The 15,896-nt window shown below is 39.0% G+C and overlaps 3 protein-coding genes across 8 annotated transcripts; all 3 read left to right on the top strand.

Annotated features, from left to right (window-relative positions):
• The first annotated feature begins 186 nt into the window (after window positions 1–186).
• LOC104930324 (centrosomal protein of 55 kDa) lies at window positions 187–4,874 on the top strand. Of its 6 annotated transcripts, XM_027277986.1 has the most exons (10): window positions 187–204; window positions 295–378; window positions 1,156–1,311; window positions 1,448–1,534; window positions 2,440–2,505; window positions 2,708–2,930; window positions 3,097–3,223; window positions 3,304–3,487; window positions 3,972–4,088; window positions 4,576–4,874. In XM_027277986.1, exons 3-10 carry the CDS (start codon window positions 1,165–1,167, stop codon window positions 4,765–4,767), a joined length of 1,143 nt encoding a protein of 380 aa, XP_027133787.1. In that variant the 5' UTR covers window positions 187–204; window positions 295–378; window positions 1,156–1,164; the 3' UTR covers window positions 4,768–4,874. The 6 variants fall into 6 exon arrangements, with proteins under 6 accessions (XP_027133787.1, XP_027133788.1, XP_027133786.1 ...); XM_027277987.1 differs by lacking the exons at window positions 187–204; window positions 295–378 and adding an exon at window positions 542–656; XM_027277985.1 differs by lacking the exons at window positions 187–204; window positions 295–378 and adding an exon at window positions 974–1,060 and having other exon boundaries at window positions 2,708–2,858.
• Window positions 4,875–6,191: 1,317 nt separating this feature from the next.
• On the top strand, window positions 6,192–8,662 carry LOC113745711 (free fatty acid receptor 4). Its single transcript, XM_027278515.1, has 3 exons — window positions 6,192–6,725; window positions 6,817–6,948; window positions 8,066–8,662. Exons 1-3 carry the CDS (start codon window positions 6,192–6,194, stop codon window positions 8,402–8,404), a joined length of 1,005 nt encoding a protein of 334 aa, XP_027134316.1. The 3' UTR covers window positions 8,405–8,662.
• A 292-nt stretch (window positions 8,663–8,954) lies between these two features.
• LOC104930316 (cone cGMP-specific 3',5'-cyclic phosphodiesterase subunit alpha'-like) lies at window positions 8,955–15,896 on the top strand. Its single transcript, XM_010745069.3, has 22 exons — window positions 8,955–10,425; window positions 10,763–10,915; window positions 11,356–11,445; window positions 11,605–11,745; window positions 11,911–11,985; window positions 12,086–12,150; window positions 12,275–12,341; window positions 12,423–12,470; window positions 12,580–12,729; window positions 13,046–13,189; window positions 13,279–13,344; window positions 13,428–13,574; window positions 13,816–13,923; window positions 14,012–14,121; window positions 14,239–14,326; window positions 14,436–14,536; window positions 14,748–14,855; window positions 14,952–15,015; window positions 15,105–15,179; window positions 15,287–15,370; window positions 15,468–15,612; window positions 15,703–15,896. The coding sequence occupies exons 1-22, from the start codon at window positions 9,958–9,960 to the stop codon at window positions 15,741–15,743; spliced, it is 2,538 nt and encodes an 845-aa protein (XP_010743371.1). The 5' UTR covers window positions 8,955–9,957; the 3' UTR covers window positions 15,744–15,896.

Raw genomic sequence — 15,896 nt, 5'->3', positions numbered from 1 at the left:
ACATCACTACGTGTGTGTGTGTGTGTGTGTTTGTATGAACTATGTGTGCATCCACCGTCCAGGTAAACTGAGTCGGTCCGCTCTTTTCTTGTACCGCAGCGCCCCCAGCGGTGAGCCGAGGTCATGCAGCCTTTCTGGCCCGTATGAAACGAACCTAGCCGTACCGTAAAAAAGGTGCTATCTTACATTATTTTTGCCAAATAAGTAAGCATTTGCCACACAATTATTATTAATTATTATGAATTATAAACACACCATATCCATTGAGTCATAAAAAAAAACCTCTGTTTCCAGGCTACGTTGTTATTTTCAAATTTTCGCGCCTAACGTTATTAGTTAGGCCAGGGTACTGAAGGCACCACAAAACTTCAATCTAAGGTAACGTTAATAATTACTAAGAAATAAAATATAAACATTGTTACTACTGTGGACTTAGTGAAACAGTTATTTAAAAATAAATAAATTGTTCCGTCATATTTCACTACATTAGCTTATGCCGCGTTTCTATGGTAACACTGTATTCAAGCTAACCGTAACCAGCTTTGTTGGTGTGAAAATATGTTTATGTTAACTAGCCATCTGCTTATTAACTTAACTACTAACTTAGTAAGTCCAGCATCCAGTATGTACAGTAGTTTAGCATTAGTCTCCATTAGGTAAGTGTGTATTCAATATGAATAGGTTTCAATATTCTGCTACGTAGTTACGTCCATTGCACGCATACATGAGCTTAGATATGACAAAAAGATAGTAAGTAGAGGTGAAATAAGTGGTTAAAAAACTCTGAAATCATGACTCCAAACGGGAAAGATCAGGAATAGAAGTGTGGATCAAAAGAGTACCACTTTCCAACAAATTAGCTCTGGTTCTTGAACTGGTTTCTTTAAGGAGTTAACAGTCAACAGTAAATAATCTTCCAATTAGTAATAAACCTGCCTCCTGTGTAAACTGCCTAATATTTTCTGAGGTAGAAACACTGCATCAGATCATGAATCTGACTGTAAAAGGCCTGGTTCTGTTTTTCCTCATTACTGCATTTTCTGATGGCAACAACCTACAGGTATCCATTCAGTATGTTTATATTTGAAACTGTATACAAGGACAACCATTAAATATATTATTTTTGTTTCAATATCTTATAATATCTGTCCACAGGTGGTTAAGATGGCATCCTTCAAGGGTTACCACAAGAAAAAGCAAGCCTCAAAGCTCGGCATGGTTATCAGCGGCCTGAGGAAGGAGAACGCCTCACTGAAGAAGACTTTGGCTGAAATGACCGATCAACACTCAAAACATAATAAGCTAATCGAGGTAAACTTTCCTATTTCTCCGGTACTCACACTGTACTGCACCTAATGATGTTGCCAGTGAGAGTTGTGGTGGTTATTTAATTCAGGGTATTGTATTGAGCATGTGAAACAACTTATTTACTACTGTCTTTTTGCAGAGATTTCTCTGTACTGAAGCTACCTGGTTGGAAAGTTTAAGGCAGCTGATGACCAAAAATGAGAAGCATCCTTTGCCACCAGAGCAGGTGAATATTAGGAGAAAGAGAAGTATATCCATTATGGCAGAGAGATTGAAGAAGTCAAGACAGCTGTCTCAATTAGGTGTCAATATCTTGAGAACAAAGTTGCAGCGAAGAAGGTATAGCAAGGCTCAGTTGTAATATAAGTGGGTAATATAACTGGGTGCCTTTATAAGCAAGAGAAAATACAACAAATGTTACTTTTATTCCATTGCAGCAAGAGAAAATACAACAAATGTTACTTTTATTCCATTGCAATTCATGATATTTGACACTTCCAAAACAAAAATAACATATTATTCATTATAAAACATATATTTATTATTCAAATTATTACAGTGTTAGATGCTTCACAATAAATACTGACATTTTATGCAATCTTAAGTCTCTCTCTAAATCTTAAGTGTAGCTTGTAGCACAAAATGGGTCCTTTCCACTTGTAGCAGGCAAAGCATGTGTTATTAATAACATTAAGGATGACTTTGCTTTAGTCAAGTGTCTCAGTAAGTCATGATAATGTCAGGACCCTGAAATCAATGCAAATAAATTCAACCGCCATTCATTTTATTATTCACACCTGTGCTTTTTCCATTGTGACATGTCAAAATGTTTGACTTAAACAAGCCCCTCTAGCCTCTTACCAGTTTTGCACCACAAGATGGCAGCAGTTGTTTTTAAGAGTCAGTCTTACGTTTAGAGGAGGAGTAACTGTTCTGCATACAGACACACTTCTTTAAACAGAGCATACCCTCATAGTGACACTCTGGACATTGTGGACATCATAACATGGAAATTTGATGCTCTAAATCATGTCAAATCATCATCACTGTACCTATATTATGACACGTCACAATGTTCTCTCTTTTTTTAAAGCAGTTGGGTAAAGTCTGTATGTTCCTGTTGTCAAATAGGGTTCTGCTTCAGATGAATTGGCCTCGACCAACAGTGTAATAAAGCTCCAAAATCTCCTCACTGATGTAAGTGTTGTGTGGATGTTTGTATTTTTCTGCCTACTCCATCTTTCTGTTTCTAGTTACAAAGTTTCTAAGGGAGGGTGTGTGCCAGTGTACAGTATACAGTCTTGCTGAGTGTTTTTGCTTTCAAGCCATCCCACTGGCACAACTCTCTTTCTGTCTTCCTCTGTTATGTGCTTCTCATTCTTTTATTCAATCCCCCGAGGCCTTGGAGAAGAACAAGCAGTGGCTGGAATATGACCAGCAGAGAGAGGCCTATGTGAGGGCAATTCTGGCCAGAATGTCATGGCTGGAGAAGCAGTTGGACGAAGCCAATCAGTCCCGCTCACAGCAGCACAATGTGGACCATTCAGATGGTGAGCCAGAAGGACAGTGGGCAGCGGGCACTCACAACTGGGGCAACAAGGGCAACAGACTGTCACAACAAGGTTTATAAGATATCAAGATTGCCCTGTAGTAGCCCATTATCTGCAGTCAGAATCATGTATTTCTTACTACATGATGAATGTTTAAGGCTGTGTCTAACATCTTTGTTAATGTATGTCGATGTGTAATTTTCTCTTTTCTTTTCGTCTTCTGCTTCTCTCATTCCAGAGAAGGTGCAAATAAGCGAGACGCAGGAGCACTATGAAAAGCTTTTACAGAAAACAAAAGATGTGCTGGAGGTGCACAGGGAGCAGGTGGACATAACCCACCACGAACTGATAAAAACCCAAAACTGGTATGTCTTAAAAAAATAAATAACATGGTCCAGACAGTTAGAAGGACAGTCAGCTATATCATAGCCCATTTGATGTGTAGGTGCAAGGAAATCGAGAGTGAGGTGGAGGAGCTCAAGCAGCAGTTCTGTGCTGAAAAACTGAGCAAAGAAGGTGCACCAGAAGATGATCATGGCACTGAGGATGAAGAACAACAAGTAAAGGATGAGATCAGTGACCTCCAAAACAGACTAGATCAGGAGAAACGTAGGTCGGCCAACCTTGAGGTACGTTGCTATTGAACCATTCATTCAGTACAGTAAGTAGTAAAAATTTAAGTCATACACTGAAGATAAAATGTAAAAAAAAAAACATCCCTCCTCTGTCAAAAGTTCATGTTAAAGTGTCACCATGAAGAACAGGAAAAGATAGCAGACCTGGAGCAACAGGGCCCTATCTCTCTGACTTGAATAAAACCTTAACTATAAATTGACGGATGCTGATCTATCCGTCTTGATAATGGCACAGATTAATTACATTTTGAGGGGGGTGGATGACTCATGTCCACCAGTCTGTTCTTGTGATTATAAGCATGACTCATCCATTGGATGTCGGCACGTCACACATTTTGACCTCTTTGCTTTCCTTCTAAAAGGAAAATGTCCTCACAAAAGCAACAGACTCTTCACATTTGAAACTTATTTTTTCCACACATATACCGGTACTATAGTTGTAATGCACCATTGAAATGCAAACTTTTTTAATTTTTAGATCAAGATTTCTTCACAAGACCTTGAGGGTGAGAGGCAGGATTCTTCATATTTAAAGAGGCAATCTATGAGAGTTCTGAAGACCCTAAAAAAAAAAATCGATCGTGTGACAGAACAGGTTGGCATATATCGTGTAAAGGTCTAGATTGATAATTGATGTATGCTAATTTCATCAGTTTGAGCCTTAAAGCTACATTAATTAATTATTTGGGCACTTAGGGGGGAGGGTCATAGTAGCCTAAGAGTACATATTATCTGAAGTTGATATGGTAAACAATAACCTATTGACACATCCAACAGATACAGATAAACATGATAATTTATTTGGAGTCTTGTCTCTGGCTGGTTTGGTGCTAGATAGATAGTGTAGAGTGGGTTTATCCGATTTATTTGCTAAAAACATCTGCCTACATCAGAAAACAAAGATAGATAGATAGATAGATACATGTAGATAGATAGATAGATAGATAGATAGATAGATAGATAGATAGATAGATAGATAGATAGATAGATAGATAGATAGATAGATAGATAGATAGATGCTACTTGAAAAGTCTTATGAACCATATCTAATGGATGACTGTTATATGTATACTGTACATCAGAGAGACAAGCAGGATCACAGCTCGTGTGAAGTGGCACACCCACAGCCCGTGTCCTCTGGAGATGTCCTGACATCCTCCCCTCCCACCAGCTTGCTGAATGAAAGCTTCCTGGAGTGCCCCAGCTGCCATGCCGAGTATCCTGCCAGTCACTACCAAGAGCTGATAAACCACATAGAAATCTGTCTAGACTGAGCTGAGCAGGCTTCTTCAGTTCTGTATCTTCTGTAATATGGATTTTACGTATACTGTGTAACCAGATGTTCAAGTTATTCTAATAAACTACAGTGTCGAGTTGCTGAGGTTGTGCACCGAGTATTTAAAATGAAGTCACAAAGCTTTAATTAGCTCATTTTAAGCCACATTTATCTTACCCACTTTGGTAATCTCCTGACTTTTTGTCTAGCGCCACCATGAGGTTCACATTTCTGGTTTTAAGTGAGATATCTTGACAACTGTTGGATGGATTGCCTGAAATATGCTACAAATATTTAAGCATCCCTCAAGGTCAAATTCTACTTTGGTGGTTTCATGAATATACATCTAGTGCCACCATCAGGTCAAAATTTCACTTGATTTATGACCAATTTGTGTGTGTCATATCATGCTGCTGTAGGTTCTTGACCCCTTCTAGGTGTCACACTGTACAAACCAGATGAATAGCTCAAAACAGCTTGTGTAAGTTAATCCCTTTCCTGTGCTATTTAAGGATGTGGATTAGTATTGCTAGCGAGCAATATGGAGAGTCAAAGGTCTGTGCTTTGAAAGAGATTGACACCATGGGTTAACCTAGGCTAACGGCTTTAGAAAAAGATGTTAATATGGTTTAGACGTCTCATAACTTGCTGTGCCTTTCAGGAACTTTTCATATGGAAATGGAAACAAAACATGAGTTTAGCCTGTCTGAGAGGCAGGCCTATAGCCAGGAGGGTGTTTCTCTTGTGGCTTTGTAGGTTATTAACACAAGCCATGACTAGAAAACTTCACAAAAATCAGATGTTTGTTAGTTTATTCGCAAAACAAATATTTCTAAGGTAAATTCTAGGTACATTTTTCCTCTTCCTTAACACTACTGCTATGCTAGTGCTGTAGATTATCAGGAAGTAAACCTGGTAATCTAATTCACACAACGTAAATAAAAGTGGTGTCAAACTAATAAGATCTCAGAAGCTAATTTGTGATTGTTAGTAAGACTGTTAACCAGTAGTACTGTTTAACAGTTGCATTGATTGAGGATTAGAATGTTAGATTAACCCACGCGAAAGTCGTGTCAATCCCAGTCAACAGCACAGAGTACCGTGTTAATGTTAGGCTATTCCTAAAGATGTAATTCACAGTGTGTAAATCTAACTGATATTGTTGGGAGAGTGCACATGTGGCTGAGGTAGCACAGAATAAAATGATGTTTAACTACACGGTGAAAGACAAAATCACAAAGAACATCTTGTTTTAATGTTTGCTCCCCTTCAGTTAGAAGGTGGATCAAACAGTATCACAAAGGTTAGTCACCACCCTCCATCCCTCCTCCTCTTTCTCCTCCTCCTCCCATTTTCTGGTATGACTTTATGTCTTACCACCTCAGTACGCACCTCTGATTCAGATCACCTTTTTCAGTCTATATGGATATTAACCGTCACAGTAACTTACTCCACTTAAGGAACATCTCTTATTTTTCGTTCTTCTCTGAGCTGCACCACTCAGATGCCTCCATCATTGTTGAGACTCTGGCTATCACTGCTGTCTTCATGGTCTCCGTGGCAGCAAATGCAGGAGCTGCAGCACTGGTAACCCGGGAACGCAGACTGTTGACCAATAAGACCATCCTGACCCTCAACTTGTTTGTGGCCGACCTGCTGTTTGTCAGCATGATCCCGTTGATCGTGGTGGTGCGGTGGACTGTTTCCTGGAGGTTGGGGTGTGCAGCCTGTCACATTGTTCTATATATCATCTGTATGAGTGGCTGTGTCATCATCTCTACCCTGACCTCCATCAGTGTGGAGAGGGTCCAGGCTATCCTTCACCTGCAGACTGTGTCCACTTTAAACCCCAAGATGGTGACTGCCACCCTCTTCTTCATCTGGGCCTTTTCTGCACTCGCTACCTTACCCCTCAGTCTGTTCTTCACTGTGATGAAAGTGAATTACTCAGAGCAGGTATGGATGGATTGATGGATGGATGAAAGGAATACTCATTGTCCCCGTCATTAATGTATTTTTTTGTCTGTTTGTTTTTGTATTTCCACAGGAAAGTGTCCTCATTTGTACGCTGAAGTGGCCTGACACAACTTTAGAGATTATCTGGATTGTAGCCTTCGCTGTTCTGTGCTTCCTTCTCCCAGGATTAATAATCGTTGTCAGTTACAGCAAAATATTACAGGTGAGTCTATTGTGCTGTCAGGAAGTGAAGTAAGGGACTGTGCAAAAGATAATCATGTTTTTTTTTAGGATCAGGGACATATTTTGAAAGGATGAGGCTGGTTGTGTCTGTGTTTTTCCTACTGTTTAAAATCCTGTGGAATGTATTACTACATCTAATCTATGCATACATCCATACATTGTACTGCCCTGTCACTGACAATGTACATGTTAAATTATCTAACAAATTAAGGAAGCTTAAAAATTCAAATCACCTGAGTGCCTTTGCTTTGTAGTATTGGAGCACACCCCACATAGAAAAGGTCAGTTCAGAAATTCAGAAACAGCCATGTCAGTAATCTGTGAATTTCCTTCTTTAAAATCAGTATCAACATCAATAAACCCTATATCATTCAGGCTAATTTCATAAAATATTCAGCTTTTAACAAACGTTGTTCAAAACAGGAGTAAATTGTGTGTTTGTTGGTTGTGGATTAATACACATTTGGTGCTCTAAGTATTTACAGCAGCAGGATGTGCCTTTAAGATGGACTGGAATAAACTACAATGCCCATGTTCCTGTTAATAAAGTGGGTCATCGATGTGTTTGTTGAAGGATAAAGATCACCAGCCTTATTAGAAACTCAAAGGGAATTTTTCATTTGTTTCTTACATCATTTTGACCTCACATTGATTTCGTACATTTTGTGCTTTCGATAATGAATGTTTATTTCTCACATGTCTAGTGGTGCCCATTTATTAACAGACATATTGACATTTCTCATTGTGCCATCTGTGAGTATTAGTCACTCCTTTGACATCGTGGGAACAGAGATATGTGTGCTTTGTTAGGGGGAGGGGAGGGTGGTTAAGAGCTTTGCGCTATCAACTGTCAACATTAAATTAGGCAACCGGTTCTACCAATGGACATTAAACTGAAACAAACAATAGAAAATGTGATTTTAGCTCTGGGATTCTGGGATTCAGGCAAACATAAAGCACATCATGCTCTTTGTGTAAATGCATATGCAGATCAATCAGGTTACATAAATGTATTGTATCTTTTTTAATCAACATTATATAATGTCCTAAAGTACAGAATACCAGTGTTGTGTAATATTATTTTATTTGTTTTATAGATTGCTAAGAGTTGCAGGCGAAGGGTTCGACCCAGAGAGAGTCAGCCAGCAGTTGAGTACCACATCTCCCGCCAGGATATGAAGCTCTTCCGCACTCTTCTGGTCCTTGTGCTCTCTTTCTTAATCATGTGGAGCCCAATATTTATCTCCATCTTCCTCATCCTGGCCAGGAACTTCCTGGCTTACCTAAATATCTCCTCTACCATGTTCTTCTGGATGGTAACTTTCACAATGACCACCTCAGCCCTCAACCCCATCCTCTACTCCGTCTGCCAGTTCAAGAGCAGCTGGCGTAGGCTCTGCTGTAGCTGTGAGGTAGCACCTTGTGGCAGGGGTTGAACACAAGGCATACATTCGTTATTATCATCATTGTCCCATCAAATAGAAGATTTAAACATTAAGCATACAGCACATTCACACGTTTGGTTAATATTAATAAACGACACACAGTATACATCACATGTAAGATATAATATTTGCTTGCTTATTAAACTCCTGAGCAGGTGAATTTCTCTCATATTTTAAGACTGAAACACCTCTGAGAGAGCAAAAACTATAAAGAGAGGTAATTTTATAAAAGATTTTGTTTTTCACTTGTTTCTTTTTGTTTTGTTTCTTCCCTTACACCCAAACAGTAAAGTATATATTATTTTGAGCTGAAATAATTTTTTTTTTTTGTTATTTTAGAATAATCTGATGCCTAAAATTGCAATATTGATGAGTGCTATGCATCCTAAAACGTCTGAAGCATCTTAATTGTTCAGAAACTAGTTAATGAATTGATAAATTTACTAATATAAATTCAATTTCAAGTGTTATTGTGAAGAAAAAAAAAACTTGGAGGACCTTATTTAAAAGACTTCTTTTTTAATTATTTTTTTAATGACGCCATAGCCTTTTCCATCATCATCCGTTGTAAAAGTAAACAATCTTGTCTTATACCTAGATCATACTGACAGATGGCCATTTGCCTGCCAAAAAGAGTAATTAAACTTCAATCAGCAGATAACAATCTCACTTAATCCTGTAAGTGGTTAAATGTAGCTGCTATCTAACAGAAGTTGTCCCAGAAAGCCGCATAAACACACAATTTTATTTTTTTTTTCTGGAGGAGTGCCTGTAGATGAATTAGACCAAAGTACTTCTGGCTGTCTGTACTTGTACGTGCAGTTATTTCAGTTTGCCAGGTGTCATATCATTAATCACTGTCTCATACAAAGCCTCTCAGGCATCATAAGACACTTAAAAACAGCTTTTATCAAGTGATCAATGGCTTCTCCGACCTTCTTTGCCCGGTATTATTATGGTATTATCCTTATCCTCCTAAAATCATACACCCCATCTTTCCACCACGGTGTTTGCTACTTTTTAAAATTAATAACACTTTTTTGACCTTTGTGCTACACATTTAGGTACAAAGAAGATGATCCACTGATCTCAGTTTGTCTTCAGATAAATTCAGGAGAATTATTGCAGTCTGGACTTCTTGCATGTTAACCTCTTCTGCAGTGCAGATCATACTGCAGGTGTTATAACTCAGTTATTACTTGTAAGGGGATTGGCCCCATGAAAATGACAAGTGACTGGATTTACAAGTTAAGAAAGCTCAGGGGGCTTTATGACTCTTGCGTCACTAGTTATTAGTGCCCCCTGGGATCCCCTTACCCAGTAAGCCACTCGCTACCTTCTGTTGGGGAAGGTGTTGGAACTGTAGCTTTGGTCCTGTGTCCACCAAGGAGTTCAGGAGATGTCTCAGTAGGGTCTGCACTGCCACATCTTCTGGAGGCCACCTTTACTCCTCCCTCTGCTCTCTCCACCATCCAGCTTCACTCGTCTAAGAGGAGCATCTTTGTGCAGTTACAGAAGGGATTGTTCATCTAAACTTGGACAACATGGGAGACAAAGATACTATAGAGAAGTTCCTTGACAACAACCCACAGTTTGCCAAGGAGTACTACGAAAAGAAGGTCAAGGCAGAGGTGATCACTGCTGCCTTTAACAACCAGGTCCAGGTCAAAGACCCAGCCTCTTACAAGGATGTCTCCACTATCCAGGAGGCTGAGTTCATATTTGAGCTCTTAAAGGAGATGCAAGGCACCAACCCGATGGAGAAATCTCTGCATAAAATTCTCCAGAGGATTGCTCTGCTGATCCAGGCTGATCGCTGCAGCTACTTTGGCTACAGGGCTCGTAATGGAGTACCCGAGCTGTCCACGATCCTCTTCGATGTGACACACAATTCTCCGTTTGAAAAAAATATTGTGAACCCCAATGTAGAGATTGTATTTCCCACCGACATGGGGATTGTTGGATATACGGCACACTCCAAGAAGCCTCAGAATGTTGCTGATGTTAAGAAGGTGAGCGAATGACACAAGATGACAACTGAACTCTGAATTCAGAAAAAAACTAATGAAATAAACCAGGCTGATTACTGATGAGACATCTGAGAAAACATACAGTGGATTTATCTTCTAACATGTATTCAAAATCAGTTACTTTTAACCTATTATCACAATGTTTTAGTGGCATGGGAGCTATCAACCTACAATTTACAAATAATGACAAACGCCTATCATTTTGCTTTCATGTGTCTTGTCTTATGCTGATTTTTAACCTAATAGCATTCAAAAATAGATTGTTGATCTGCTCTTTTAAATTCATCTCATCTTTAACCATTCTCCTTATTATTTTCAGAACTCTCGTTTCTGCGACTTTGTGGATAAACAGACCAAATACACCACCAAATGCATGATCACTGCTCCCGTGATGAATGGAAATGAGCCCGTTGGTATCATCATGGCACTCAACAAACAAGGTGCTGATGCGTTCTCAAAGGGTGATCAGGAGGTGAGTGGATATTTAATAACGGCTTTTACAGTGACTATTAGTGTTTTTGCCAGAATGACTCACAAGAAAAAATCAAACAAGACTGCACTTAGTTTGGCTGCAGGCGTTTACTACATGTCGTAGACAGACAAATTCAGGATGAGGGCCATATCCTTGTCTTGACTTGCAAAGTAAAATGGCCAATTTTAGCTTACCAGCTTCCTGTCTCTGACCTGTATATTTAAAGCTTGACTTGGTACTTTGGGTCACTATTATGAAAGCTCAACTTATAATCCTTTTAAGGGGGGGAAGGTCATACATTTTTTGTGTGTGCCTTGTTTCATAGCCTCCTTGTGACTCTAGAGGTCATCCAAGTGACGATCTGTCAGAGGAAGTGACTAATTTTTAAACACATGACTGTGATTCATAAAGAAACATGATTCTTTGTTCTTTCATTGCAGCTCTTCACTAAATATGTGAACTTTGCTAATGTGGTCATTGTCCAAGCCCACCTTGCTTGCATGTGGGATGTAGAGTCCAGGAGAAGCCAGGTAAAAACACACAGTAATAAATTCACTTGTATTTTTTCAAGACAAACATATTTTGGAAGCGTTCTTCATTTTCAAGCTGTGCTAAAAACAAGAAATAGAATAGAATGTATCAAATGTTCGTGAAAATGTAATGAGCAATGGTGCTTTTCCTTGTTATAGGTGTTGCTGTGGTCAGCCAGCAAAGTTTTTGAAGAGTTGACGGATATTGAGAGGCAGTTTCACAAAGCCTTGTACACAGTGAGGACATATATCAAATGTGAGAGATACTCTGTGGGACTCTTGGACATGACCAAAGAAAAGGTGTGTAGAAGAAAGAGTTTTTAAAAAAACAACTTTAACTTTGAGTTCTACTTTTACTGACAATAAATTAATTTCACCAATTATGTATATACAGTATAGAAAGTATTGCAAATACACATAACATAATTTATAGAAATAACATAATTTTGGACTTTTCTTTAACAGGAATTCTTTGATGAGTGGCCAATCAAACTAGGAGAACAGGAGCCATATAAGGGCCCCAAGACACCTGATGGCAGAGTAAGTCCAATGCTGGGTTTGTAAAATTATTCTCATCTGCCATTTTGTGAAGAATTAAAAAAAATCTCATATTACATTCTTCTGTGCTTAAAACATTTAGGAAATCAACTTCTACAAGATTATTGACTACTTGCTGGAAGACAAAGAGGAGATTAAAGTTATCCCGTAAGTATGGAGATATACTGTAGCACCGCTATCTAGCCCAATTATACAACTTTATTGGCATAATTTTAATTATTCTTAGTCGTATAAGGGGATGTGCAGTTGCTCATGCTCCCTGAATTCACAGTGGCCCTCCTGCCGACCACTGGGCTCTGGTCAGTGGACTCCCATCATATGTGGCTGAGAATGGATTTGTAAGTTTCATGTTTGTCATTTTTCTGCTGATCTGCTCAATGAAGTTATTCCACGTGTAATAATTTCTGTACTTCATCTAGATCTGCAACATGATGAATGCTGCGGCAGACGAATACTTTGCATTTCAGGTGAGAACTTCTTCTTCACTGACAACTGCCAGTCAATGAAATTCACTGTTTTTTACAACATGGCCGTTCAATGAATTAATCTGGATATTCTTTTTGATTCATTTGACAGAAAGAAGCAGTGGATGAGACTGGGTGGAGGATTAAAAATGTCCTCTCACTCCCGATTGTCAACAAAAAGGAAGAGATTGTGGGCGTTGCCACTTTCTTCAACAGAAAGGATGGCAAACCATTCGACGAGAATGATGAACAAATTACAGAGGTACGAAAAAATATATCTTTTTTAAAAATCTTTATAAGCTTTAAGCTTTATAAGCCTCCCATTATAATTATTTTCTAATACTGTTATAATATGTTCACAATTTATTTTAAGGTAATTTATATGAATTAAAATGAACTATATATATATAATGTATTTAAAATATTATTGTTAATCACGTCTTTTTTATTTTACCTATTTTTCCAACTTAATATTAAGCTCTAGCTTGTACATAAGAATTATAGTACATAGTACATAATAGTACATATTAGACACATAATTTACAGAATTTAATGGATTGTTTTGTTTTTCTCACCAGGCTTTAACTCAGTTCCTTGGCTGGTCCACTCTGAATAGCGACACATACGACAAACTAAACAGGACAGAGTGGAGAAAAGATATCGCCCAGGAAGTGCTCATGTACCAGACAAAGGCCACACTGAAGGATGTGCAGACCATTCTGGTAAGCTGGTCTGATATAACTTCAATCAGACTGAAATCATAGTATATCAAGCTCCCTTATCATTTTTTATTATTATTATTTCCCCACAGAACACTCAAGACAAGTTTGGCTCTGCTCCAGAAGACTGTGATCAGAAGGAGATGTACAAACTGTTGGTAAGCACCATGATAGGAAGAGTGCAATGTTTCTCATTAATGTGTTTATGATAGCAAACTGACTGTTTCTTTCCGACATGCAGAAAACCACCATCCCCGATGCCAAGACCGTGGAGCTGCATGAGTTCCGCTTCAGTGACTTCCCATTGTCAGAGGTGGAACTCATCAAGTGTGGCATCCGCTGCTTCTTTGAGCTAGGGGTGGTAGAGAAGTTCAAAGTACCAGCTGAGGTATGGAGCAGAGATATTGTAGTCGTTAAAAAGTCCCTCTGACTGTCCGTCAGGGCAGCACATTCCCTCTGAGGTCTAACTCAATTGGCACTTGAATTAAGCTTCTTTTGTTTTATATATTTCACAAGGTTCACTTTGGCTGATCTGAGTTGCTGTGTAACCTTCAAAGACATTTATGTGGTGCAAACACAAAGACTCATTGCAGCTCTGTTTTGTCCATTTTTTCACGCCTGTCGTGCAGATTCTGACACGATGGATGTACACCGTTCGCAAGGGATACCGTGACATCACCTACCACAACTGGAGGCACGGCTTCAACGTTGGACAAACCATGTTCTCTCTGCTGCTAGTGAGTTTAACATCTCAAACTAATATTGTTTTATTACTTGCTATAGTGTTTGTTATAGCACAGACTCATTCTCTTTGCTCCTCAATAGACAGGTAAACTGAAGAAGTATTACTCTGATCTCGAGGCCTTTGCCATGGTTGCTGCCGGATTCTGCCACGATATTGACCACAGAGGAACCAACAATCTCTACCAGACAAAGTAAGATTTTTGTGGCTTATTATCGGGTGACAATCAATTTACAAACTGATGGTGAGAAATTGAAGACGACATTAAAAAATCTGACTCATAAGCTCTTGTTTTGGTGCACTCTTTTAGGAGTTTATCCCCACTGGCAAAACTGCACAGCACCTCAATCATGGAGCGACATCATCTTGAGTACAGTAAGACACTGATGGAGGATGAGGTGGGTTCTTATATTTTATTATTTATGTGTTTAACAGTAGTTGTGGATTGAAACTGAAGAAAGTCAAAAGTTTTTCATACTAAAATCTTTCTTCTGCTGTTGTTCACAGAACCTGAATATCTTCCAAAACCTTCAGAAGCGCCAGTTTGAGACGGTGCAGCATCTGTTTGAAGTTTGCATCATTGCTACTGATCTCGCCCTCTACTTCAAGTAAGAAGTTTTGTTCCATCAAAGTATCTAGTAACTGTTTGTCCCACATTCAACATTAACGTTTGTCTCTTTATCCCAAACCATGTGAGTGATCAGACAGCATGGGGAGTGTTACAATCACTAACCCAAACTCAAACACAAACACAACCCTAACCCTATTAAAGATTTTCAAGGACTTTCAAAAAGATCTGACAGCTTTCTTGTCTTTCAGAAAGAGAACAATGTTCCAGAAAATCGTGGATTCAATGGAGGCCGTTCCAGATGAGAAGGAGAAGATCAACTACATCTCCAACAATCCAACCAGGAAGGAAATTGTGATGTAAATGCATAGTTTATCACTTAAATACTTGTTTTATGATAGTGGTCTAGCTGTCTTTCAAAAATGTTCTCTCATGGTGTTGTGTTTATCCCTTAGGGCAATGATGATGACAGCTTGTGACTTGTCAGCCATTACAAAGCCATGGGAGGTTCAGAGCAAGGTATGATCTTGTCTACAGACTTGTAACGTGGTTACAAAGCATCATTCTCCCAATTGTTCTCATTGTTCTACTGGTTTTGATGGTTTTAGGTCGCTCTAATGGTGGCAGCAGAATTTTGGGAGCAGGGAGATCTGGAAAGGACAGTCCTCGACCAACAGCCAATTGTAAGATTTCTCTTTTTTTTAGTATGTTGCATGCACTGTTTATGTTCTTATAACGTTATAACAATAAACATAATCATCAGTCATCACCTCTGCTTCTTCTTCTGTAGCCGATGATGGACAGAAATCATGCTGCTGAGCTGCCTAAGATGCAGTGCGGTTTCATCGACTTTGTCTGCTCCTTTGTGTACAAGGTACTTAGAAACCAATAAAACATCATTCTTTTTTTATAAACACAAACACGCATGAGAATTGAAAAAAGTATAAAAAAATGTTCCTGTATGTTTGTAGGAGTTTTCTCGCTTCCACACAGAGATCTCCCCCATGTTCAATGGACTGAATGTGAACAGGGGAGAATGGAGAGCCCTCGCAGACGTACATGAGGCCAAGATGAAGGCGATAGAAGACGCGAAGAAAAAGCTGGAAGGTGGAGACGGTCAGTGCATCCCTCCTGTTCATCCTGCTCGTCTTAATATTTGCATCGTCACCCATCTCTAATTGTCTTTCTTGTTTGTTCCTTTCACAGGTCAGGATGGCGGGAAGTCAAAGACGTGTGTTATCTGCTAGACCTCCAGGGCTATTGAAGCATATATGAATGTTTGTCTGGATGTGTTATTGTACAGTGTGTGTATGTGCATGAGTATGCGTTCACACATGAGGGACTTCTGTTGTGCAGTTATTATTTTTATAAACTATATATATATATATATATATATATAT

The sequence above is a fragment of the Larimichthys crocea genome, chromosome III, assembly GCF_000972845.2.
Source record: "Larimichthys crocea isolate SSNF chromosome III, L_crocea_2.0, whole genome shotgun sequence".
Classification (NCBI taxonomy): Eukaryota; Metazoa; Chordata; class Actinopteri; family Sciaenidae; genus Larimichthys; species Larimichthys crocea.
This window is presented reverse-complemented; position numbering and strand designations above follow the sequence as displayed.

What these genes read in the sequence shown, in the direction of transcription:
- LOC104930324 (XM_027277984.1), top strand. Translation starts at nt 989, where the DNA reads ATGAATCTGACTGTAAAAGGCCTGGTTCTGTTTTTCCTCATTACTGCA. An exon ending in AACATAATAAGCTAATCGAG is followed by an intron (nt 1,312 to 1,447) that starts GTAAACTTTCCT and finishes GTCTTTTTGCAG; the next exon opens with AGATTTCTCTGTACTGAAGC. An exon ending in CTGATAAAAACCCAAAACTG is followed by an intron (nt 3,224 to 3,303) that starts GTATGTCTTAAA and finishes TTTGATGTGTAG; the next exon opens with GTGCAAGGAAATCGAGAGTG.
- LOC113745711 (XM_027278515.1), top strand. Translation starts at nt 6,192, where the DNA reads ATGGATATTAACCGTCACAGTAACTTACTCCACTTAAGGAACATCTCT. An exon ending in AAGTGAATTACTCAGAGCAG is followed by an intron (nt 6,726 to 6,816) that starts GTATGGATGGAT and finishes GTATTTCCACAG; the next exon opens with GAAAGTGTCCTCATTTGTAC. An exon ending in GTTACAGCAAAATATTACAG is followed by an intron (nt 6,949 to 8,065) that starts GTGAGTCTATTG and finishes TTTGTTTTATAG; the next exon opens with ATTGCTAAGAGTTGCAGGCG.
- LOC104930316 (XM_010745069.3), top strand. Translation starts at nt 9,958, where the DNA reads ATGGGAGACAAAGATACTATAGAGAAGTTCCTTGACAACAACCCACAG. An exon ending in AGGATGTGCAGACCATTCTG is followed by an intron (nt 13,190 to 13,278) that starts GTAAGCTGGTCT and finishes ATTTCCCCACAG; the next exon opens with AACACTCAAGACAAGTTTGG. An exon ending in AGACACTGATGGAGGATGAG is followed by an intron (nt 14,327 to 14,435) that starts GTGGGTTCTTAT and finishes TGTTGTTCACAG; the next exon opens with AACCTGAATATCTTCCAAAA.